At 46.3% G+C, this 26119-nt stretch overlaps 1 protein-coding gene across 1 annotated transcript in view; it reads right to left on the bottom strand.

Moving 5' to 3' along the window:
- Positions 1 to 25463, bottom strand: part of LOC144146988 (uncharacterized) — a 68488-nt gene extending 43025 nt beyond the window's left edge. Inside the window, exon 1 of the mRNA XM_077678983.1 lies at positions 23791 to 25463. Within this exon, the coding sequence (XP_077535109.1) occupies positions 23791 to 24835 (1045 nt within the window). The 5' untranslated portion in view covers positions 24836 to 25463. The remainder of the gene's footprint in view (positions 1 to 23790) is intronic.
- Between the last annotated feature and the right edge of the window lie 656 nt (positions 25464 to 26119).

Here is a 26119-nt window from a genome sequence, read left to right as displayed (position 1 = left end):
CAATTCCCAAATTCTCAATCTAATTCCCAATTCTCAAATCTAAAGAAGTGTGGTGCGTTCAGACAATTCCCAATCAGAGCCGTCGTTTTGGGGGCATTTATGGTTACGATGAGGTACTTGCCATCACATTGGGAGGGGGATTGCGTGTAACAGAGATGTAAACGACCGGCCGAAGTTCGTCTCTTCTTCCGTCCTCCATTCTGGTGATGTTTTGGAACTGAGTAGGTGCGGCGAAGGTGCCAAAGTACAGTGCTGTTGTAGAAGTAGAGGAGGTAGAAGCGGGGCGTGTACACTATAATAATTAGGAATTAAAGGATGAGGAAGCGCGTTGCAGTTCTGTTCTGCCGTGGCATCTTGGTTTCAGTTCACAACAATTTTGGTGCCGAAACCAGGGAACGAAACCCAATCGACGACTCGGAAATGTCCGATCTTGGGTTCAAGAACGATGGGCGCCAGAGACCCCCCCCCCCGATGCCGATGGACGCGCCTACATACTGAAGGGCCCATGGGAAATGTTGACCACAGCAGAAGCTCATCGCCGCTGCGGAATCTCGGTGAGGGAATCGAAAACCGCATCTTAACTATTAAAAACATCATGGCTGACGCGGGAAAGGATGGGAGTATATTGAAGCTTCTTGCTTTTAGATTTTCTGCCGTAAAACGACACTCACTCCATGCATTTATGCAGAAAATTTGAGACGAATATTTTACCGCGTTAAGTGCCCAGAGTCCAGTGACCTAGGACTCAAAAGCCTTCTTTACCGCCTTCAGGAGCACGAAGCGCAGCCATGCATACCCACCGAATGTCTCGACGAAGAATTTGCTACACCTTTTGAATGGGAACAGATTATAATAGCCACTCGAACCAGATTACGATGCGCTTTAAACAAGAAATCAAAACCAAATTCCAGGGTGCCACTGATGTATTATCCAACATATACGACTCTCCAATCGTAAAGAAGCATACGAAGGAACTGCTGGAACATCGAGCTCCACATCCTTCAGTTCTGACGTCCCCCCTTTATAAATACTTGATTATGTGGTTTAACGCGCCGACGCTGCACAGATGAGGCGTGCCGTAGTGGAGGGCTCCAGATTAATTTTGACCAACTGAGGATCTCCAACGTGCGCAGAAATCTCGAACACGCAGCCGTTCTCGCTTTTGGCCTCAATCAGAAAATCGGCCGCCGCGGCCGCGAATCGAACCCGCGTCCTTGGACTGCTGAGGACAAGGACGCCATAGCGACTGAGAACCGCGGCGGTTACTAGCAATAGAGCCAGCCCTGAAGAAGCCTCTTGTGGCCATTTTCAAACTGGGAATCCAGAATCCATTCGCCAACAGCACTCAGAGAACACACCGCTCGTCAGTGACCAACCTGACTGTCGGCTACCTTCACCAGTACCCGGACAGAAGCGGCTCCCACGGGACACAAATTACGACGCGCTTCAACCTGCCCATAGCCCTCGCTCGGCAACTGCAAAGAGAGGCCTGAACAACCAACCTCAAGAGCTTCGTCCTTCTCAAAAGCCATGCGCATCAACTAGGCCTTTTCCCAGGCGCTTCAACCGTTTAACATACCAAACGAGGAAGCACATCCATTCCGAGGACAGAACATTTAGTAGACCACCGAAGAAGTTAATTAACAGCACCAAACAGATGCTAGAACTAGCGGAGCTTTCGAAGTCAATCAATAAGCGTAAGACAGCTGGCATACGGAAGTATAATATGGAGAGGAACGAATGATTGATTGATTGTAGGGTTTAACGCGCCGACGCAACGCAGGCGATGAGGCGCGACGTAGTGGAGGCTTCCGGATTAATTTTGACCACCTGGGGATCTTTAACGTGCGCCGAAATCTCGTACAAACGGGCGTTTTTGCTTTTTGCCTCCATCAGAAAAGCGGCCGCCGCGGCCGGGAATCGAACCCGCGACCTCGTGCTCAGGAGCGCAACGCCTTAGCCACTGAGCCACCGCGGCGGGTGAGGAACGAATACGCTGTGAAGAACGGAGGTAGCCTGAAAGCAGTGAAGAGGCGTCTTGGCGTGGGGGAAAATCAGATGTCTGCACTTAAAGACAAGCAAGGCAATATCATCACAAATAGGGATAAAATAGTCACAGTTGCCGAGGAGTTCTATAGGTATCTATACAGTAACCGGGACATCCAGGATAATGCCGAGCGAGAAAGTAGTCCAGAGGAGATAGACATCCCACCAGTAACGACCGAAGAAGTAAGCAAGGCTTTGAAAGAAATGAAAGGGGGCAAAGCACCTGGCAAGGATCAGATAACTGCAGACCTCTTGAAGGATGGCGGAGAAATTGTACTTGAAAAACTGGCAAGCCTGTATAAGCACAATGCCTAATGACCGCAAATGTACCGGAATCTTGGAAGAACGCGAACATCATTCTAATCCATAAGAAAGGTGACATGAAGGACTTAAGAAATTACAGGCCGATCAGCTTACTGTCAGTCGTCTACAAGGTACTTACCAAGGTAATCGCTAACACAATTTCTGCAACCTTAGATGTCAGTCAACCTAAAGTACAAGCTGGGTTCCGTAAAGGCTATTCAACAATGCACCATATTCACACGATCAATGAGGTGATAGAGAAGTGTGCTGAATATACTGAACCCCTATATATAGCCTTCATAGATTATAAGAAAGCATTTGACTAGGTCGAAACCTCAGCAGTCATTCAGCCATTACGGAACCCGGGGGTATATGACCATTATGTAAGAATACTGGAGGATATCTACAATGGGTCCACAGCTACCATCATCCTCAATAAGGAGAGCAGTAAAATACCTATACGGAAGGGCGTCCGACAAGGAGACCCAATCTCTCCAATTCTATTCGGAGCATGTTTACAAGAAGTATTCATAACGTTGGATTGGGAACAGGTGGGAGTAAGGGCTAATTGAGTATACCTTAGTAACCTCAGATTTGCTGATGACGTTGCCTTGCTAAGTAACTCGGGGGACGAATTGCAAAGCATGCTTTCCGCACTGGACAAACAGAGTAGACCCGTGGGCCTGAAAATTAATATGCAGAAAACCAAAGTAATGATCAATAACCTCGGGACAGCGCAGCAGTTTGAGATCGGTGGCGAGGCAGTGGAAGTGGTAAGCGAATATATCCACTTAGTACAAGTTGTGACCCCGGATCCCAACCATAAAGCAGAGATAATTAGAAGGATAGGAATGGGTTGGACTGCATACGGCAGACATTCTCAGATAATGAATGGCAGCCTACCATTGTCCCTGAAGAAGAAAGTGTCTGACAGCTGCATCTTACAGTTACTCACCTACGGCGCAGAAACTTGGAGGCTCACAAAGAGGGTTCAACTTAAATTGAGAACGACTCAGCGGGCAATGGAGCGGAATATGGTAGGTGTAACATTAAGGGACAAGAAGAGAGCGGAGTGGGTCAGGGAACAAACGCGTGTTAAGGACATCTTAGTAGAAATTAAGAAGAAATGGACGTGGGCAGGGTATGTAATGCGAAGGCAAGATAACCGTTAATCAGAGTGGATCTCTAGAATAGGCAAGCGTTGCAGGGCGACAGAAAGTTAGATAAGCACATGAGATCAAGAAGCTTGCGGGGATAAATTGGTCGCAGTTGGCACAGGACCAAGGTAATTGGAGAATAATGGGAGAGGCATTTGCCCTGCAGTGGGCGTAGATAGGCTGGTGATGATGACCAAACAGATGCACCCTCGGAAGCCACACAATATCAGTTTGTTCAGCAAACACACACGACCGGTCAAAGACACTTAACCAAACAGGCATGATCTATACAAATACCATCATAAACGGCTTCAAGTTGTTGGGAAGAAAATCTTCCGCCTTCATACTGGTAGTAATTGTATCACATAAGCTGTGGTTGCTGTCTAGTAACTGTACACAAGTGTGTCTGTCAGAAGCGCGGTCGACGCTGCAAACACCGATGGAAGATTAAGCTGTCCCAAAACGGAACTGGATGGAACTAGGAAGTGAATGTGCCCGTGAAACGGACAGCAGTGATCGCCTAACTAGTTTACTCACTCTGTCAGAGTTGGAAGGATGTTGGAAAAGAAGTCTTCCGCTTCCGCACATACCAAAATTATCATCAACGTTATGTAAATAGAATCTGTGGTTCACTCTGCACGTCCCGGCCCTTTTTCTTCTGGTTTTCCACTATCTAAAGATCTCTGGTTCGATCTCTTGTTTCAGCACCAATTTTGTGCAAAACCAGGTGACAAAGGACCGGTACGTGCAGAGGGAACCATCGATTCTATTTACATAATGATGATGAAAATGTCAGCATGCGTGGGAGTCCGGGACAAGAAGTCCGGGAACTTTTTTCGCAACAACAGTACGCTCAGCTTCGTTTCAAGAAAACAGTGTAACTAAAAAAGTATGTCCTTCCCTGTGGCAACAGCGTTGCAAAGTGTTCAAAATAGAGAGGCGGCTTGTCGTATAAGAGACTCGATTTTCACTCGACGTCAATATTCCCCAGTAGCCAATCAGCGATGCAACATTATTGGTGTAAACAGCCTCCTCACTACTATTGTGAGATCGTGTCTGCACCGTTGCATTCGTACCTGAGCCCACGACGACAATGTCATGAGCGTTATGATGCTCGTATAAGGGTCATTAAAATATGGTATCTTCATTAAGTAATTTCATTTAATGTTAAATCTGGGTGTAACCAACCTCTATGTAACGAATTCTTGGATTTAACGAAGTTTTTCTATTCCCCATTTTCACCTTCATTGAAGCCCATGTGTGTGTGACCTCTAACGAAGGAGTTGCGACGGTTACCCTGGATGTAATAAATTCGCTACGCTGATGAGTCAAGGTTTTTTGCCTTTTTTCTGAAAAATAGGCTGGCGAAATGCTCTAATTTAGCGAATTTCTCCCGCGTTTCCACGTGTGGGTGCGGTGTCGGTTAGGTGCTAGCCTGCCTGTAGGCGTGTAGTCGCGTGTGTCCCCTAATATCTGTGGTGTGGCTTCGTGGATTATTTCTGCTGCCTGAATACGAAAAGATTTGTCTTTCCGAGACAAGCTCAAAATTTTAAATGCCGTCTCCACCGGCGAGAAAGAAGAACGTCACCTCCCGTTACAGTGTCCCAGCTACCATCCCTTCAACAATTTCGACTGTAGAAAAGAGCATGAAGTTCGCAAAAAGGCGCCCTTTCAATAAGTTTGGTTCTTGAAACGCGTTAAGGCACCGAAAAGTATCAAAAAGCAAAAGTGATACTTAGTTACGTTAGTGAATTCGGGGGCTGTGTTGTAGCAGCAAGCGCAAATAACGCAGTTTTTCAGAGTTCCCCATAGACAGGTTGGTCGACCGAAAACCTGTGCTAATATCTGTGGACACAGTGCGTGAAAGTGGGCTTCCATTGTGTTAAAACCGTTACTTGAAAATCACGACAAAGGAATGTCTCTAGACAAGACAGTACGCGCATCGATCATGAAGGAGTAGAATAGTATACCCATATCTCATAAGCCACGTATCGGTATAAATTTAGACCATTCGTGTATATAGATGCGTTTACTCGGTGAGCGAAAAATCGTCGCACGGGTCTTGTGTTCGCGATTTGGGTCTTTGGAGGTTTGGCGATCGATTGTACGCACTTTCAGCGAAGGTTGGATGCACTTTTGACGAAGTTCTGATGCCAGAAAGCTTTCGCGTATCTCTCAACATTTTTCAGAAAGGGATGCTATTTTTTTTTTAGTTATTCAATGCTGCAGGCTTACAAAGGCCATACCACTATGATGCACTTCATTTATCATCATACTTCGCCAGGAATACCCCCTTCCCCACGAAATATCCGTTCATTAGTCTTGATCCGTACATCATACTTCGTCTTCTCAGTGTCTTGAACATCTTTCTTTCTCTCCGTTAAACTTGCACATTTGAAAGGTTCCACAGACGAACCACTTAACGCCCGAATTTTCACATCCTCATACAGATGAAACGTGTTTTTCTCGAAAGTTAGTTGGAAACCATTTGCTGATGTTAGCTCAAGCTGTTAGTCAACGGAGTACGGCGAGCGGCACATGAGCCGAAGACGAGGGAGGCTGAATAAAGAAAAAACAACCAACTGACACCAAAGAAGGTGGAGAGAGAGGAGAGAGAATACATTTATTGAGCGTCCAAAATCGCTATTGTGGCTCGTTGGGAGTGGTTCCTTGTTCACTGAAGCCCACATGACGTCATGGTCGCCTGCGCGCAGTCGACCAACGCACAAGTTGAGGCGGAAGCGGAGAGTGAAAGGGTGGAGCAATAAAGTCGAATTTCGTGGGCGTACTCGCACACCCACTGTGCGCGAAAATGAATATTGAATTGCAAGCTACGGCAACGACCATTAGCCGGCACAACTTTGACGCGCGGCCCTGCGAGCAGACTTGCTTCAGGATTGTAAACCCATTATCTGGCCACACAACGACCCAGATTAACTGGGAATGACGCAGAGCGTGGTGACGTTTTTCAAAGCCGTCGAGGCTTTTAGCAACACCCGTGTCTAAAGGAAAAGGTAGCGCAGCAGACACTACGAAGACAAGAATAGGCCAACACACGCATGCAGCGCTGACACACATTATGGCGGAATGCAGCCACCGAACAAAACAAAGAAAAGAAAGTGACTTGCCGCCATACGCACGACTGCGCACTTCCCACCTGTCACAAAGTGAGAATTGTTTTTTCCAGAAGGGAGACCGTAGGTGAACGTATTACCCAGAACTGTCACGGGCCATTTCGCCGGCAGTTGTTTCTCAACCATTGAAAAGCCAACGTACTTGGCTCATTTAAGATTGCAGCCGCGTTTATAACGCTGTCGGCCTTTGGTGGGTCTGCACAGGATGATACGCAGTACTGTGATGTTCCCTAAGTCATTTATGCTCGTTGACGGCACTGTGCCTCACATCATCGGTCATGCGCGTGTAGATGTGGCCGGCGATTAAGAGAAATGTACAAACGCGTTCAGTGTTATTTTATTCAAAATCCTCATCGTCACCGTGATGATGGACAATTACTGAGCGACAAGCTCATAAATCAATAAATCAATAATTACAGCCAATAAACAACAGCCTCATTTCGGCAATGTCATAACCAGCAGTAGTTATAGGAAGAAAAAATCCTAGTCAGATGCTGAGAAATTATTAGATAGTAAATGACACCCTTGAGAGACGCATGAATAGGAAGGTGTATAGCTAACGAACCTGACGGGGCAAACTGGTCTGGTTGACATTGGAGCATTCATCAGATGAAGGCCGGCTAGAGACACTCGTTCTTTACGCGTGCCAAGGCATAAGGAAATGTTAAAAAAAGGAGAGCCACAAAGCGACTAATTGCTACTGGCAAAGATCCAATGTTCCCAGAGAGAGAAAACTTGAATTAAAAAAAAAAGCAATTCGAAGAAGGTAGTAAACGCATTTCAAGAAGTATATGAGTAGTTTTGCACGGCCGTTGGTTGACTTGGCGAGCGAAGCTCTAATTGTATCCACAGAAAGCAGAAACAGGCGATGAAAAAGGGCAACACGGGACAGATTCAGGGGCCGAAGATGATATGACGGTGGATGTTCTAACCCTTTCGGCTCTGGTGTACTGCATTAGGACATTAACCTAACGCCTTCTAGCAATTTGAGAACAAAACCAAAGTAGCTAGATTTCTGAGAAATAATTCTTCAAAGATGCCTCTTTCGATAGATATTTACGTTATTTGTTTTTTGCTTAAGCTGAACGCTATGGAGGAAGGCATTGCAGTGCAGGCCAAACTGACGTCAGGGTGACCCCGAGAGCGCAAGCCCTATTTTCATACATGGCTGTAAGTCACAATATACTTATGCTGCAAGCTTTATTTTCTGTGTGTGGGCTCAGTGCTTTCAAGAATTTTGGAAAACAATTAAATATTTCTCTCATCTAATTTCTAAATTTTAATGCCTGGTACTAATTAGATTTCATGTTTTTAAATCGCGTATTACCTTCATCTCAAGCTCAATTTTTTGTTTGTAAACTTATAGAATGCAAAGATAAAAGAAAACACACAGAAAAATGTTTTTTGATAGAGAGAAAACATTCAGGGCTGAAAGCGATAGTGCGCTATACGGAAGGTATTGTATGCATGCAATTGTTCACTCAGAATGCCGCGCAGCCCCAAACGCCTCAACATCCTGAAAAAATAATCCGCAGCCAGTCTAACTCTATTATATGAAAAATTACGAAACCACGACAAATATGTCTCGTGAAAGTTATTTTTAAAGCAACATATAGCCATATATGTGTCAATTAACTCCAGAAACAGGGTTTCTTCTTGAGGCTTACTGGACCATACCTCACATTTCTGCCATCCTGCATGTATGCGATAATACCGGGAAATGTAACAATTATATTTCCAGCCAGGTATTGTAAAAATAAAATTATTTACTCATTAAAAACCGTTCCTCATGGATGTATTGCGACTAATGAAGCTGCTCAGACTTAAATATACGTGTTTCATGTATGTCAGAAAAAAAAACGTTTTCAGCGCACAAGGCAGTGCTCTGCTTTGCTAACGTCAAAATGCAAGCTTGGAAGGCTGCGCTGGGCGGAGTCATCTTCTGTGACACGAAAACTGATTTTCTTACTTCGGTTCCTGCTGCAGTTCTGGCGTATTTTTGGATTGCGGACTTGGGGTTGAGGTCTCTTCAGACAAAAATAATGGTTCAGATGTAATTTTGGCAATGGCGTTAGTTCATGTTCGTTAGCACAGTTTCGCCGATAACCTTTCCGGCTAAAACTTCATCCACGAATAAAGGCGGCACCTTCCGGATGAATAATACGGAAACAGCCACACCCGTAACCTTTACGCACAGATTTGCTCGCAGTATTTTTTTAAACTGAGGGTCTCACCATCTAGTTCATGTGTAGCTGATAAAAGAAACCCGGTAACTTCGTTTGATCACATGCTTCTGATGTTATTATTCCTTTTCTTCTAGATACACTGAGTCAACAAGAAGGACCGAAGCCTCTATTGAGCTCTGCCATTCAGCCGAGCACGGCGGACAAGTCGGCACCGACCTCGCCACAGGCACATCGATGATTAGCGCTATTACTTCCTGTTGTGCTGAAGTCTGTCAGACGTGACGAAACCAGCTTTCCAGGCCCCGAAGGACGGGTGCTAAACCGACATTCACTGCACTGAGATTGAATAACAAGTCTGAGGATAATGGCGGCGTTATTTATAGCTTCGTATAGCCCATTTAAACTAATTCAGGCGTGGCGCAAATAAGCCCGAGTTGCTATATATATAAGCAGGCGAGGACGTTTCCGCGTACACCGCAGACACTTTTTCCCGTGTTGAACACTTATCCCCGGCAGTCGGAGCTGCGGCGGAAATTACTTGACTACTTGAAATACGGCCATGCCGCCGGGTGTTTGATGACGGGCCAAGACAGCATACCGTTACATTATATGATGCGAGCACGCGCCGTAAAGCCGACCACGTGACAATACGGTCCCAATAAAAGGCAGGGAACGCGTGGTGAGGTCACAAGGGGGACGTTTGCACTTCGTAGACGTCGTGTTTTCTTACAAAGGTCGGCGTATTTTATCCTCCTTGACGTCGTCCCTTCACATGCGCGTCAATAGAACGTTTATTTTCTACACTTCCCGCTGGCCTCAAACAGTCTCCTACGCTTGATTTTATCTCGACCTTTTACGAGGAACCACTCGGGTGCGAGGGCAGTGTTTGCTAGATGTTTGAAGCACGATCGCTGCGCATTGGCCATTCAGTGCGCACCGAGTCTCGGGACAGGATTTTCATGAAATTAGCTTGTATTCCACGTAACGAAAGCTCGGCGATGCGCGCGAAAATTCCAACTGTCCTTTTCACGAGCATTGGTAACAGCAAAAAAAAAAAAAAAAAAAAAAAAAGGGCTGACGGGTGGGCGTGCGGACACACGCAAACCACGCTCTTTTTTCGTTCTGTCCCTTGTGACAGCGCGTCAAAGGCACTCTTGAAAAGAAGGACTGTAATTACTGTCATCATTCCGGCGGGAGACAAAACAGTGTCATCCTACAAGCAGAGGTAGTGATGCCGTACTCAACTAAGTGCCACAATGGCCTATAACTACCCCCTAGTCATCCTCCCCTGCCTGCCCTATGTAGCCGGATCGCACTCCGACCCCTCCCATAATGTGGAGCGGGTCACGATGAGGCGATGGCGATGCTTTGCTGCAGACGTACGTACAGGCGAAATATTTCGTTTGCCTTATGCACGCATTCAAATTAAATTTATTACAATAAGGGATGCTAGGTTGTGAACTTCTAGGCCATGGGTGATGTGGGTGCCAATGTATCTGCAGAATTTCGCGAGGAGTTTCTGGGGGTATAATTGAGGTGTTTTTACATTCGTTTTTTTTTTTCTTTCTGGAAGAGCAGTGCCTACATAAAAAAGTGACTGGACTATTAAGTTTTTTGTCACTTGGATACACTAAAGGAACATAACCGTGCCTTTGGCAGTCGTGAGCTGTTTGTCAGTTTGGTAGGCTCAACCACGCTAATTGTTTTAATATTCTTTGATTTTTAGTACAACATCTCTCCTGCCTATTTTTCAAAAGTTCTTCATTCCAACCAACCTAATTAAGCTGCAAGTAAATTGATTTGTCAGTGTCCTACTTCGAGCCTTTGGCAAGTAGAACCTATATATGCGGTGTTCGCGACTATAATTGGGAGAAGAATATAGTGTCTCCACATGCTCACGTGATCTTCAGGGGGCTGCAATGACAGAATGAATGTTTTTTTTAATACTGCTTTGTTCCAATACAAATAGTACTTATTTCAGCGCACTGGATGAAGAGAAGAACAGGTCAGGCAGTGTCTCTTAATTAGCCATTTTCTCGACTTGCACTCGTAAATTACCAGACTTGTTTGCGTGATTGGCAGCCGAAAACTAAAGTCGGCGCAGAAAAAACATGATAGCGCGGTTGTAGTGGTGCCTGTAGTTCCGTTTGATAGTACTACTTGAATGCGAACATGGAGTTACAGCCCTGATAACTCTGTTTTTAGCATTTCCTCGAATACTTCATCTTCAGTCATCATCTCTCCACTTTATGTCATCATCTTCTGACGTTCCGCAGACAAAATTTTGACGGTTTTTGAATATTTCTCTTATTGTAAATATCATTGTAAATATTTCTCTTATTGTAGTGACGGTTATTTTCTTCAATAGAAACAAGGTTGTTTTTTGTCTCCGTAATAACTTAAATAAAGTTCAAGAACAGCGTAAGAGGAATGGTACTCGATTGCTAAGTCATTCTTCAAGAAGAAAATATAAAAATAAAACAATAGCGCCTCTTGTCCCAAGAAACAAATTTGCCGTCGTACGGCCAACGGTACATTGCGTAACGAAGGAAAACCGAGGGCCCGGTGCAGGAGCTGCGTGGTTTTAAGCGCACCAGGAAAACGGTGCCGCATGTGTAAACAATGGGTCAGGGACCCGGCCACTGCAAGGCCGCAGAAAAGAGCAGGAAAGTTTGTTTGTGACGGGCGCTGACAGCAGCGTGTACAGTATTCAGCCGTGTTGGAGTTGTGGACTTGCGCGACAGACTGGGCGCTACGTTAAAGAGAGGCGAGAAGACGAAGAACTGCCAACTCTTGAAAAGGACTCTGCAACACTTCCAAGAAATGATTTCACTCTTTTCCTCGCATCTCGCAGAATTGTCAAAGCTACAGTTATCAAGAGCACGGAGCGGCAGTGCGTGATTTGCTCGTCGCAGCAGAACTATCCCCCTTCCGTTTCTGCATAGCTTTGTGGCTTTTTTTTTTTTCTAAAGTGGCTATTGAATGCGTTTATTCCTTGGACAGAAAGGAAGCGGCCAATAGCTGCTAAATTGCTGTAGCGACGCAATTCGGCTGTTCAAAGAACACCAGACTCAGGAAAAAAGAGAGAAAAAAATTTGAGCAAGTTTCTGTTATTTGATGGGCATAAAGCAGTGGTTCTTGGCTGAGGTACTTTGTGACCCCCTAGTCTAAGTACTAGATACGCTTGTTGACTACGTTTTGAAAGCATTCAAGATTTGGAAAAAAAGTTGAAAAAACTGTTCCTTGAAAGTTGAAAAAACTGGTCAGCTTAAATCATAATTGTTGCTCGTCAGGGTGAACTGCGAGAACGTGGTGGTAACCCTTCTGTTAGTGAGCGCAAATTTCTCGGGATTGATTGATTGATTGATTGATTGATTGATTGATTGATTGATTGATTGATTGATTGATTGATTGATTGATTGATTGATTGATTGATTGATTGATTGATTGATTGATTGATTGATTGTAGGGTTTAACGCGCCGACACAACGCAGGCGATGAGGCGCGCAGTGTTGGAGGGCTCCAAATTAATTTTGGCCACCTGGGGATCTTTAACGCGCGCCGAAATCTCGTACACATGGGCATTTTAAGTACACAACACTTTAGGGTCTCGTCTTGTTGTCGTAGCTCGCTCGCTGGACACAAGTAGAGCCACGCGGCGTTTCGTGGTAGTGGATTAACCCAGATGCTTGGAAAGCCAAGCGGTTTATATAGTCATAAGCGTTCGAAACTCGTGAACCGCTGACGCTTGCAAAGAAAACTGCACGTACATTTGAGTCAAAATATACGTAATTAACCGGCATCGCCCGCGTTTACTCGGTTAGGAATGCTCGTTGGGTCGGTTTTTACGATAGTAAGCGAAAAAAAGTGGCAGTGCAAAGCCGGCACGTGCGGGAGTAAAAGCAAGCACAAAAAGAACAGAACTCCCACTGGCGCAGTTTCAGGCAGTGGGCGCGCGAGCACTGCGAAGGCGGGAAATTTGAATTGCATTGGGTGTTAGCAGTGAGTGGATAACGACGCCACAGCCCATTATGGCAAATCACTGCTCTGCACTTCCGACAGTTTTCAGATTGAGTGGAAGGGCTTTAATTTTTCCGCCTCTATCAGAAAATCAGCCGCCGCTACCGGGAATCAAACCCGCGTCCTCATGCTCAGCAGCACAACGCCTTAGCTATTGAGCCACCGCGGCGGGTCACTTTCTCGGGAGAAATATCGCCATACTTGAAATTTAAATATATATTCTTCATTATATGTGCTCATTTGAAATATGCCCATAAATGTATATGCCCATTTGAAACAGGAAAGATCGCCATAGCGCCACAGGTGGCTTCTAAGCACTCGAAGAGCCCCGCGGGTTAGAGCAGACCTTAGCCCAATCTTAAAGCACAACTCGGAGCAAAAATAGCGACACCAGGCAAGGGAATTATTTATTTAGAGAAAGCTTCTAAACGTATGCGTTCGACATACACCGTGCAGTGATGCGACAGCTACAGCCGGTCTCTGATAAAGGGGAGCGGAAATAGCCGATGAAGCCGGCAGATTTGTCGGTAATAACGCTCCTGTTCGGCATCCGTGCCCATTTCTGGTACAACCTTGCACAACTTTGCTCCAACCACAAACTAACCTTATTTTTACGTCTCGTTGTAAGCGCCCTTTCTCACCTCGTCTCTTCGGTAGCACTGCATTCATTAATAAAATGGAGCATGTCTAATGTTCTTGAGAGTAAAATGATTCTGTAAAACACTGGACTCCCGTATAATCGCGCTTGGGCGCGTTTTATATTACTGCAAACAAAGAAGAAAGGGAAACCTTAGCTTTGTGATGTGCTGTCCCCAGTCTTTTACCCCTGCTACACTAGCGTCCGAATGTCCTTTGAACCAAATATCATTTGACGCAAATGCCAAGTTATGGTGCTACACTGTTTTGAAATGCCATTCGGCTCAAATGACATTCGAGCCAAATGAGCAGCGTGAGAGACATTTGGGATTTCAAATGCCATTGCCAGCACTCTCGCACGCAGCTTCTTCGGTCGGCAATAGAAAATAGAGTACTTCCGTACGCAAAACAAACAAAATACTTTTGTTTGTGCAACTTTGTTGGCTGTTCATTTACTTAAAATATGAAATCAACATATTTAATTTTATATTTAATTTTCATACTCTCAAAACCAGTGGGTCAGTTACAAAAAAAATACTACGCACACAGCCATCACATTAGAGTCAAAACTGGTGTCTCTTCTAATCTGATATCGTTTTACTACCTTAGACTGCTCCTAAATTTGATTGTTGTATTATTGTACGAAAACCGAACAGGGTGACAACAGCTTTCGAATGCCATCGAAATTGTAGTTTAGCACGGCGGATACTGAATGTCATTCGAAGCACCCCATTTGAGTCACATGACATTTGGTTCAAATGACATTCGGACCCTAGTGTAGATTACCTATATAGTTGGGCAGAAAGGGTCTCCAAATTTCTGCAGCTATAACAACAGCACGTTCCGTCGCCGCCTTTCTAGATTTGCATAATGCTCGCACTGGCCTTTCTCGCTCGCAAGGACGCTTGCGCGAGTACGTGTGTTAGCGTTCAGACAGATTCTGACGCATGGATGTTCTCGCCTAGCCAAAAAAACTAAGTGGTCGTCTAGGCTTCTGAGATCCGACGGGAAACAACATCAGACATCTTCATTCGTATTTGAACGCGTAAAACCCAACTGGAAACCTGCTGTGTCAACGTTTTAAAAATAAGTAAGCATAAATTTGTCTGATGACAACCGTGGCGGGGTCAGTGTAGAGTTAAAGCACGGTTTTAGTCGAGCAATTTTCCCCCTGTGCGACTGTGTGTTTTTGTACAGCGAGAAATATCTTACTGTATATCAGGTAGTACTGACCACAAAACAGATTCCACGGGCAAAAAGTACTTAAAATTTACTTTCGCCACACGAGAGCGCCTTGCTTACGTTTGCGTGACCTGCGTTCCCAATGAGCACATTTTCATCTCTTCATAATACGGAATAAGCGGTCACGTTCCTCCATGAACGCAGAAGAGCGAGACGCCTGGGGACTCTGCAGGATTTCCCCGGGAAACCTTTGTCGTTCGATGCTTTGCTCAGAACTGGTGAAGATATAGTAACAAAAGATGCCAGTTAGTCGCACTACACGTGGTAAAGTCTGTATGAGTGTACGCGTGCGTATGTGCGCGTGTGTACTTGATGCGACCGTGTGCGCTTTTCCCTTGAATTGCTATGCGCGTGCGTGTACGTGTGTGAGGTCTACTTGACGTGGGCTCCCCCACCGGAAGCTGCATCAGACTTAAATCTTAAATGCGAAAAGAGAGCGTTGAGAGAATTACAAATCGTTTATAATTGCGCTGATGTCTGTGCTGGTTTTGCCTTGGGTTTTTTAAGAGCGAATGCTCTTTATAAGCGACCCCAAACCATCCACCGCCGGCGTCGGCGGCGGCGGCGGCGTCCGCAGTGCTCTTTAAAGAAAAAACAGCATCCGGCGCCAGGTTTCGATCCGAGGACTTTGCGGGCCGCAGCGCGACGCGCTACCGACCAAGCCACGGACGCGACGGTGATATCAGTGTTAGACGCGCCTTATATCTTTAACGCATTCAAACTACGTCGTCAGCGGCGTGCGTTGGCGACTCAGCGGCGTTATAGCGGCTTGATAACTGCGTGGTGTACACGTGATACTACAAACCCGATGGAAGGGATGGAAGAGAAGGCGGCGAGGCGGTGGGCTGCGGGGGCCGAGCGCAAGCGCCGCAAGCGGGCCGACAACCGTGCATTCGCACTTTCACATTCTCCCCCTCGGGGAAATGCGGGGGAATTTCTTGCGAAGAACAGTTTAAAATGAAGGGGCTTCCCCTTCGCTTTATTCACGACATTTTCGACTTTCGGATAAAAGATCGTTTTCCACATTGTATAATCGAAACTTAAATAATCCAAAAGGGCGGGAAATTTTCAAAAATGTATGGTTAGGCGTTGAGTATCTTTCTAAGTCCAGCAATTTCCCCCAGCACATTGGCACAACAAACCCAAGGTTTTAATGAGACTATGATTTATATCGATTCCGGAGATTCTACGGACATTCTGTGGTGAAAACTATACGGAGATTGTATAGAGATTATCTGCATTGCATCGCTAGAAACATTCCCCCCGCTTTAATCTTTTGCTTAAAATTGCTTTTTATTATATGGCGATGGTTGTGAACCGTTCATAATAGATGCCATTTATTGTGGTGCGTATGTACCCCCATGTGGGTGCTGCCGCAAGTCTTTTTAATATTTTATTTTAACTTTGTACTATTCTAGAGTGGAACATTCCACTATTGTAGAGTATACGCACAGTAAACCCCTGCTTCCTAAGCGGCACACTGTGGATATTGCATTTCTATATTTGTAAAGGGCCGGTTAAGGTATAATTCGTAAATAAATACGTCCTGGTAATTCTTCCGAAATTTCAGTTGTTCCTGCCCCCAAAATTGGAATCGCTAAGCGTTGGACAACAAAAAACGTTCACGATTTTCCTGTGACATACCTTAATTGTAGAGTGAATACCAGGTATGCTTAGCCCATATTCACTGCAGCTTCACTACCTTTGAAGCCTGCTAAAATATTTAAAGCTCGGTGGTAATTATTGCCGGTAATAATTTTTCCAGATTTATTTATTTCAAACGCACATGGCGAGCACTGCAATTTCCTCATTTCTCGTATTTGTACTGGCAGCAGGAAAACTGAAAATATCGCTTTTTTTCCGAAATTTAGGGAACAAATACGGCTCCTTTAGCGAGACATTGTGCTTTGATAGAAATTCCCTCAACGTGAGAATGCGCCATTCTTGCTGTATGGTCTACGGACCGCTATTCACTGACGGCTAGCACGCTTTGGTACGCGTGGCGGGTTCATTCAGTATACGACGACGGCACGATGTATACGCTAATAAACAAAGTTTTTCTTTAATTTGCTCGATTGTTAACGATATCACAACGAAAATGCTATCTTTTGTTCTAAGCCTGCGACTCTTAAGGCCCGGAAAATGGGGACGAGTGTAGTGTCGGACACCTCATCTCAGTTATGTACCCACCCAGCTTCTCTGCGCACATGGATTTGGTTGTCACTTGTTTGTTCGCAAGGTATCTCGCCCCGTTTCCCCCAAAGCTAAAAAATTCTCAAGTGCTTCAACAGGTCCTGCCATATCGTTGAGAAAGCTGAAAGAAGATTCACACTCAGGTGGGAGACGCTTTTATGCTTGTCCATTTCCTGTGGTATCGTCACGGTAGGATTGCACCACTCGAGAGAGAGAGAGAGAGAAAGACTTTATTCAATGCCAGCAGAGGGGAGGTCCGGGCTACACAGAGCCGCTCCCTCCCCCCGACGCGTTTACGTCGCCCTCGGGACTAGGCCCCGCCGGCGTCGGCGCCACTCGACGGCGTCGTGCACAAAACAACGGTGGGCTGCTTTTACTACTTCAGGCGAATTAAGGTCACCGTCGATGGCGGCGAATTTACTTCTGTGATGTCACATCAGCACCAAAACATTTCTGAGGCTTTCAAAACCACTGAAAAACAACGATAAACGTGCAAGTTTCCCATTTACTTGAAGTCCACAGAGCGGTAATATTTGGCTCAGAACTTTTGTGGTCCCTAAACGCATTGCCTACACGAGCTCATTCATCATGCTGCCAGAGCACCTGAGATTGTGAAGAACGCTCCAAACGTGTTTTAGATGCCCGTTAAATTAAAAAGCCCAAACGCGAGAACCACCGCAGTTTCTGCGACCATTAAGGACACAGCGAAGAGATGGGCCAAAAGGGCGCTCTGCCAACGACGGCGTCGAGCAGTGGACGATCGCTTTGACGCTTACCTGCAGCTCCAGGCGTCACTTTTACCCTGCCCCATAGCAGCAGCAGCGGACTCTGGCAGCGAAAATGACCTCGCAAACGGCATTTTAATGGCGACCGCTGTAGAATGCACCCTGCTTTCGGCACGTGCCGTTTTTTTCTTTTTCTATATTACCCGCCTTCTTTCTTTTCAAGCGTCACGAGGTCAAGTGAGGAAGGCTAATAGTATCAAGGAGTGCTCTTTAGGTGGGGAAGTCTCCAACGAAACAAAATAACCTCTTGGTCGTGCGAACGTTATGCCAGGCGCCAGTTATACACGTAACGTTGTGTTAGTCGACCGTGACTGCGAAAAGCTAGCTACGTCTTTCCTACCATATTTGCTGTGCGTTTGTTCTACCTAGAAAGCTATCGCTCTCTCTCACTTTCTTTATTTATAAACGTATATTGCATTATTGTTGCTAGAGATCTAATACACTAACTTCAGTCTCGTATCTCTCACGTAGTCATACACGGCACGGCCTTCTCAGCGGGGGAGGTGTAAATATTTAGATATATTTATAGCTGGCTAAGCTTTCAAGAGTGATTTGTGGTATGGCGATGTTCTGCTAAAAAAACACGCACACACACGCAGACGCACACACACAAACACACACACACACGCACACACACCCGCACGCACACACACACACACACACGCGCGCACGCACACACACACACACTACACAGTTCTTAAAAAATTGTGCCTTTTACAGCGAATGAAAGTATCAGCCAAGCTGCAAGACGCCTTCTTTTATGACGAAGGGAATATTAACGTTTTCTGAATATAAATTACCTTATCACGAAAAAAGCCTCGAATCGGAAGCCTAGTATGTTTATTATTTGTTTATTTAGCGAATATGTGCGTTATTTCAATCAAAGCTGCGGAAAGCATTGAGTGTTGCACCTTCGTCGTCCTCCTGTTTAAATCTGTATTTGCAAAATCTTTGAAGTTCACTCCAATGTCTCCGCTTTGCTATCGTTGGCCTCACACGTGTGGATTGCGTCTGTGTAGTTGGTCTCAATAAAATAACTTATCGAATCACTACATTCGGGGGGAAAATGTCTCTATTTCGTCATTGAAATTTAATTTCACCACTGTATGGTGGCCAAGCTCATGCCACGCGTATGCCAGCAATGCTACGACGCGCGATACTTCACTTACAAACGCAAATCAAGTGTGGAACCATAAGATCTTAGAGAAATAAGCTTTGAAAATTAAAATCGCGTCCTGTAAACTTTTTTTCGTGTTCAAGGGCTGCTTCCTTGCTTTCGGAACCACAAACACCAATTTATCGTAGAGAATTTTAGTTGAAGGCGTAACACTTTGGGCGAAGCTAAGCGGGTATGAGGAAAGTTCGCAAGAATTCATCGAGAAAGCCTAAATTTAATGTCAAAATTACCAAAAATCTCCCCAGTGAGCTGCGAGATGTGCGGGAATCCATCTAATTCTTTCTCTAGTTTTTTCAGACTTCGACGCCTATATTTGCCTCAAGGCTTAGGGAACTGGGATGCCTCCTCGGCACGGTACGGGAACCGGACGGTGCTCACTGAAGCACCAAACGCATTCTTGGGCCCACAATTCTTAACTGTTTCTAAAAAAAATGTGTCCAGGGTGTCCATACGGAGACGTTAAAACTAATGCGAGTCTTGATTGTTTACATGAGATATTTGCAAACCTTTTTTTAGTTAACAGCATACAGTGCAATATCTTTACGTCAAGAGCCGTAAAAGGGCAGGTGGTCCGAGTGCACAGTGCGGTACATTTTTAGCAGTTCGAACATTTTCTCTGAGTTCCTTCCTTTCTTTGAAAACAAGGAACTGGGGTGATTTGTGACTTGTATCACATTTCAGAATCACAAGGCCGGAAAAAAAGTTAGATAACACAAGCCAGATGTCTATTTATTTGAAAAAAAAAACTGGCCTTCGTGTATAACCAAACGCACTCCTATGGGGGCACGAGGCGATACATTTCCACTCGGATCCGCTTCAGAAGACTAATAACCGCCTGTCTAAAACGGATTCCATGTCTCTGCGTGTATGGCAGAGGCAAGTAGATTTATAACCACCGCAATATTTTTTAGATGTGGCTAAAGGCGGGGGTTCATGTACAGGGAAATAGTACAACCATCGATTTTCCTCGTTCCCGGTGTTTAATTTACGTCATTCCACAGCTAGCACGACCATGCCAGTGTCCGTGTTGGAAGATTTAAGTAGACACTAAAAAGGATTGTATCCTTGCTGGAGTGTCACAAGATGTGCGGTGTTGCAACCATGATTGCTTCATCTTTCCTGTCCATTCGGACGGCTGGCCACTTCGCCCTCCCTTCCAGAGTCATTGTCGCGCCGCCATTAAGGTCTTCCTAGACTCGTTTGCGCCGCCTCTAGGTTGCAAAATCTGTTAGCTGCGGACGCTGTAGCGTGCCTGCTGGTTATAGAGGTCGCTGCTGATGACGACTATACTGACAACTATACTATATGACGACTATACTATACTTTGAGGAGCGGCTTACACATTTATATGAGAAGAACTGGGCAGCCAGAGGGCACAGGTACCTGCACCGTAAATGTGTGGACACCCAATGGCGGAAGAGGACGCGCAAGCTGGTGACTAAATGTAACTTGACCGCAGCGAATAAACAAGGGGGGGGGGGGGGGGCAGTTAAAAAGCAAGTGAAGGAAACAGAGACGCTCACGTGGACAGAGAGGATGGAAAAGAAGGGATCGCTGGGAATCTATAAAGCAATCAAACAAGAGATCCGGAAAGAGGACTTTTATGACAATAATAAAGGTAGTGGGTTGCTCTTTGAAGCATGGGCTGGCTGCTTGTGAACTCGAACTTACATGAGTAAATATACGTCACAGAATGAGACATGTGTAGGATGTGGCAGGGATAACGAAACAATCGACCACATAGTAATAGAATGCCAAAAGGTTCAGCCGGCTGGAATTGGGGGAAAGTCCCACTTCCTGAGGCACTAAGCTTCGCAGTTGATGGAAGCATTAACTGGTCAGCAGTAGGTATTACTAGACAGCGGCTAGAGTATTGGTGGAAAAAAATCAGGGAAGTCGGTAAAGTGTCATCCCAGCCACGGGTAGCGGCAGGGCATAATTAAAAAGAAATCCGAGTGGAGGGTCAACTAAATTTAAATTTACATTACTAAGGCATGCTAGATGGCGCATGCCGTCACCCCGATTCAAAGGGTGGGCCTTTATTCATCATCATGATCATCATCATACTTTTAGCAAACTTACATCGCGTCACTCCCAAAGCGAAATTGGGTTAGTAGCGCTTGCATTCTTATACGACGTTCGCCCTTACACTTCAAACAGCGTTTTCGTGTTGACAAACCAAAGCTTTAAATATAGGCTAAGAAATAATGATACATAAAGGGGACTGATTCACCTTGATCATTGAGGAGATTGCACCGCAAGTAGGTCAAAGAGAAGTCTATGCGTTCCGATACTGGCAGCCTGCTTCCGCCAGTATATTTCCCCCCTTGCTGATATACTTCCTCAGCCCTTTTCCTCCAGGCGCGAGGAACACCGCGACGGGAGCCAGATCGCCGGGGGATAGCGCGGAAGCATTTTCGCGTGCACGTGCGCCTACGTATCCGGGGCTATGCATGCTATGTATGTAGCGGCAACAGCGACGAACGATACCATCAACCGTATGTTGGCCGTATGAACGCCTCAGAAACTGCAGCTCCCCAAGGGGCACGCTCAAGGCTCCGATGGCGAGTGCACTATCTCGTGTGTTTTGTCTGGAATCACGTTGGAAATAGGGCGTCGCGCGACAACACGAGCAAGGCGTCTGCGAAGCCCCTGCGGCGCTAGGGAAATGGCTACCCCGTTACTCGGATTTAACGCGGGCTTGATAATAACACAAAACTTTGGCGAAAGTTTCAAAAGGAAATCGCGTTGAAGACGTCGCATTTTACAGTCGCGCATGCATAACGAATTACGAAGCTAATTCTCGCTTTCCTGATCTGTAAAGTTAAATACCTATGTACTGTGTAAAAATGCGATAAAGGTGTATCTTGACAATCAGAAGAAATGAGAGCAGCAGAACGAAAGCCGATAAAATACTTCCGTCGCGTTAGTGTCACTGACGCCTTGAAGTCGGCATCTTTGTGAAGCAATGGAGAAAGCGAATGCCACATGTTTTTGTATCTGATTGAAGGGACACTTTTCGTGATGACGTATAATACGCGACGTCGTCTGCTGCGCACTTTACTTGCTTTCCCAAAACCGCTGGGGAACAAACCGCTGCCTTTGCAAGCAGACACATTTTGCAACATAGACGTTCAAATTTAACGTAACCTGGTGGTCTGTTGATGGCGATGACAAAAATTTTTTTTTTAATTTTCTGATTCACCGTCGACCCGGCTACAAAGAGACCGGCCACGGGTCCGAAATAAAATTTGATGCATTCACTCAAGCAGGAAAAGATTGATGTGGTCGTAGAATTTCTTCAGTGAATGATAAAAATGAGCAAAGCCAAAAGCCACGTTTTACATCATTACATGGATGGAGTTATGACAATATTGTACCATTACTACGATGCCGCTGCGAGCATTATTTTAATTTAATATAGTAATGTAATGCCGTGTAATTGTAATTTGTATTGTATATATTATAATTATTACAATTATTGAGCTTCGATATCACGATGGCGCTAAAGAACAATTAGAATGTCACCAAGCTCTGGCATTTGGCCTGGAAAAACCTTCGCCGCCCTCTAGTTTATTACAATTACAGTCGTAGATATATACTCTTTTTACTTCGGTATTCTTACATTCTTTAGACTGCGGACCTAGCTAAACCTCCAAGTCTTCGTGACCATACAGTTCCAGCGAGCATATGTTTACCCGAAACAGAATAATGCTTGCCTAAAATGTGATAGGGGTTCGAGAACAAGCATTTTCATTTTTGCAAAGAAGCCGGACGGTCGTGTTCTTAAGATAAAGCTAAGCTTTAAACGTTTGCTTTTGAAGTACTTAGCGAAATTCCGCATGGAATCGCGAGGCATGTGGAAGAATTACCATCTTATTTTACGCTTCAACGTTGAGCTTCACTAAAAAAATTGGGAATCGGTCACGAGCAATACACAAGGAAAGAATTGCTGTGGACAACAATACATCTTCAGTTTTCCGCAAGCTACAGCAGTTCGTTTGTATTCAGAACCATCTTGGTAGATGCGTGCAAACACACAGCAGGAAGAACCTAAAACTACTGACTTAAAACCACTAAACGATCTCTGGCAGGTTTTTCTTGCCAGGCTTTTTTGTAGCCTGGAATTGACGTTTGCACACGAGAGTTGATATGAAATTAGGTATGATGTGGAAGCTCACTGCCACAGTGCTGCCACCGCGGATCAAAGTAAGAGCACATAGGATCGTTCATTTTTAAATGCGTCTAGCGTACATGGCGATCCAGTCACAGGTGGAGCGTGACATTCAAAGGTTACACCGGCTAAGCCGCTAAATATGCTCGATAATGAGTATAATCTGAGCCACTAACCACGCTGGATAATATTGCGCGGGCACATGATGTAACACAGTGTCTGTTGCACTCCCCCAAAAGTAGTCATACATTGATTTCTTCGTTACCCCTATTATTACCTGCCCACACTCGAGCAAAATAGACGGTTTTAAAGCCGCTAACTCTGCACGATTACTCCAAGGCATCGTATTTTTATGTCCAACCTTACTCATTCCTGGCGTCATAATAACAACAACAAAAAACGGGTATTTTTGGGCTATCCTTTCGTTAGGGCTCGTGGGATGGAACTTCACATAATAAAATGCACTAGGTTCATTATATGCTGGCACTATGCCCAATTTTCCCCGGAATAGGAGAACTTGTAGCCCCTTCTACATTCAAGCAGCCCACACAGGTGTAGAAGCGCAATCTCTGTGTGTATGACCGGTGAACAGGGGGTTACAACTTCCCTGGGGCGTCTTTAATTGAAGTTGGTTCGTGTAAAGCAGACAGTTGCCACAAGTGCTGTACTCATGCCCCGCACTCGCCCTAGGGAAATAAGTCAAGATTGTGTAAACTGACTTCAACAAAAGGACTCACATTTAAGTGCCCAGAGGTGTCCGTGCCTGATACCGGAGTAGACGGCCAACAGTCCGGCCACACATTGGGACGACAGTGTCCCGTTTCCCGCCAGCTCCTGCACGGGAACCCACAGTTTGCGCATGAACCACTCAGCCGTAGTGCTGAGCGCAGCCTCGGGGTCGGTCAGCGTCGCCCGGGGCTCGCTAGATTCCAATCCGAAGGCTCTCCTGCGTCTAATCCGTTGCTGACCGTCGCATCTCCAAAGCCGCTGGTATTCCCGTGTCGCCGACCCGAAGAAGTCATGACTGCCTTTCTCGAAGGCGTCGGCGTTACTTTCGGTGTCAGTCGCCAAACCAAGAGGATCCTCGTTCAAACGACGTACAACATCTTGCCGCCGCTGGGAAGACCGTCGAAACTCCGCCACATCGGCTTTTGGGGCGCGTTCGACCCACTGTCGCAGTCTCGCTTCTCGTGCTTGAGAAGCCGCTTGCCGTGCCAGAAACCGAGCTTCTGGTATCCTCAAATCCTCGGCGTTGCTTACGGTGTCAGTCGCCAAACCAAGAGGATCCTCATTCAAATGACGTACAACATCTTGCCGCCGCTGGGAAGACCGTCGAAACTCCGCTACATCGGCTTTTGGGGCCCGTTCGACCCACTGTCGCAGTCTCGCTTCTCGTGCTTGAGAAGCCGCTTGCCTTGCCAGAAACCGAGCTTCTGGTATCCTCAAATCCTCGGCGTTGCTTACGGTGTCAGTCGCCAAACCAAGAGGATCCTCATTCAAACGACGTACAATTTCTTGCCGCCGCTGAGAAGACCGTCGAAACTCTGCCACATCCGCTTTTGGGGCCCGTTCTATCCACTGTCGCAGTCTCGCTTCTCGTGCTTGAGAAGCCGCTTGCCGTGCCAGAAACCGAGCTTCCAGTATCCTCAAGTCTTCCAGGCCTGCTAATGAACCGCTGTTTGCTGAATTATCGAGCACTTCCACGGCACACACTGTTGTCACGAACACTAGCGCGGTCGCAAAGCCGACGCAGAGACGGACAACGACCGGTGGCCACCCCATCGTCTACAATGGACACAGTAGAACCGGGATGTCCACGGGTAACCGTACGTCAAAACAACGATGTCGTGATGACGCCGACGCTGCTTCTACTACAGAGGAGGGAGACTCAAGTGCACGTTTCCAACATTGCGGACGACGTTGGTGGCCCCGGCGAAGGGGACCGCCTCGGAGCACGGTGCCGTTGGCCGCCAGACATGGAAACGTGATAGGAACGAGAGACCCTGGACGGGCTGACGGCCGCACGCGCGCGCTCACCTGGCGAGGAAAACTGCTCAATACGGCGCTCGATCGGCCGAGAAAGGGAAAATGCGGCGCGAATGCCACCGCCACCGCGAGCAGCAGCACCCTACACCGGCAAGGTCGGCCCCGAAACTGGCCGTCGCCAAGGCCGCAAAGTTTCCTCAGACGGGCCTCGCGCGCCCCGCGCGCCGGGTGTTAGCGCACGCGCGCTTACGACAAGCGCTGAAAGACGCCGCTGTGTACTGTACTCGACATAGGAGGAGCAATTGCTCGCTTCAATGTTCACGGTCATGCTTGAGTGCGTCGGCCGATGCGTCGTGGAGGACAAAGGCGGGGAGTAAGCTACGAGCCGGCATCGTCTGAGGGTTCCAAATCAGCTCCTGATCCCCGATTTTGTGGAAAGCTGAGCCGCGGTGTGCTTTCAAATCAGGGGTGGAATTCAGCGGTATGCCCAGCTTCGAACGTGCTCATTTTGCATTCATTTCAATCGTTCCGTCGCTGCAGTTGCGAGGCGTCTGACCAATCATGCGCACAAAAATTGACGCCCTGCCTTGCTTGTGCTCCATCACATCCGGTCGCCCGCTTTCAACCAATCAGGGCTCGCTCAAAATGAACGCTTTGAAACCGGCCATGAAATGTACAAAGCAGATAAATCTGACCCATCAAAGCATCGTTATGCATTAGCGGGGAAAACTGCAGGCATGCTTAGCGAATACACTTACAATTCTGGGAAGCGCACAGACACTAAGATTTCACTAAATCTGGCTTGTAGCTGTTGTTGACTTGTTGAGCACGCACCGGCACGGTTGTCTTTCTTGCGCCGGCGTCTAAACTTGCGCTTTCCAGACACCCTAGAATCAGCGCTAAAAAGCAAAACGTATTCTAAGGTGACACGTTTTAGTAATACCCAAACCAGGTCACGGGATTCCTATCTTCCGCTGGCTCTTTGTTTTACTGCTAGGTTCACCGTTATCTTTGGTCAGCTGAGCTTTCCGCCGAGTTTCCAAAGTAGAAGGCCAAAAAATGCAAATGAGAGCAGACACG

The sequence above is a fragment of the Haemaphysalis longicornis genome, unplaced genomic scaffold (assembly GCF_048455015.1).
Source record: "Haemaphysalis longicornis isolate Haplotype H1 unplaced genomic scaffold, Haemaphysalis longicornis Haplotype H1 scaffold_7, whole genome shotgun sequence".
Taxonomy (NCBI): domain Eukaryota; kingdom Metazoa; phylum Arthropoda; class Arachnida; order Ixodida; family Ixodidae; genus Haemaphysalis; species Haemaphysalis longicornis.
This window is presented reverse-complemented; position numbering and strand designations above follow the sequence as displayed.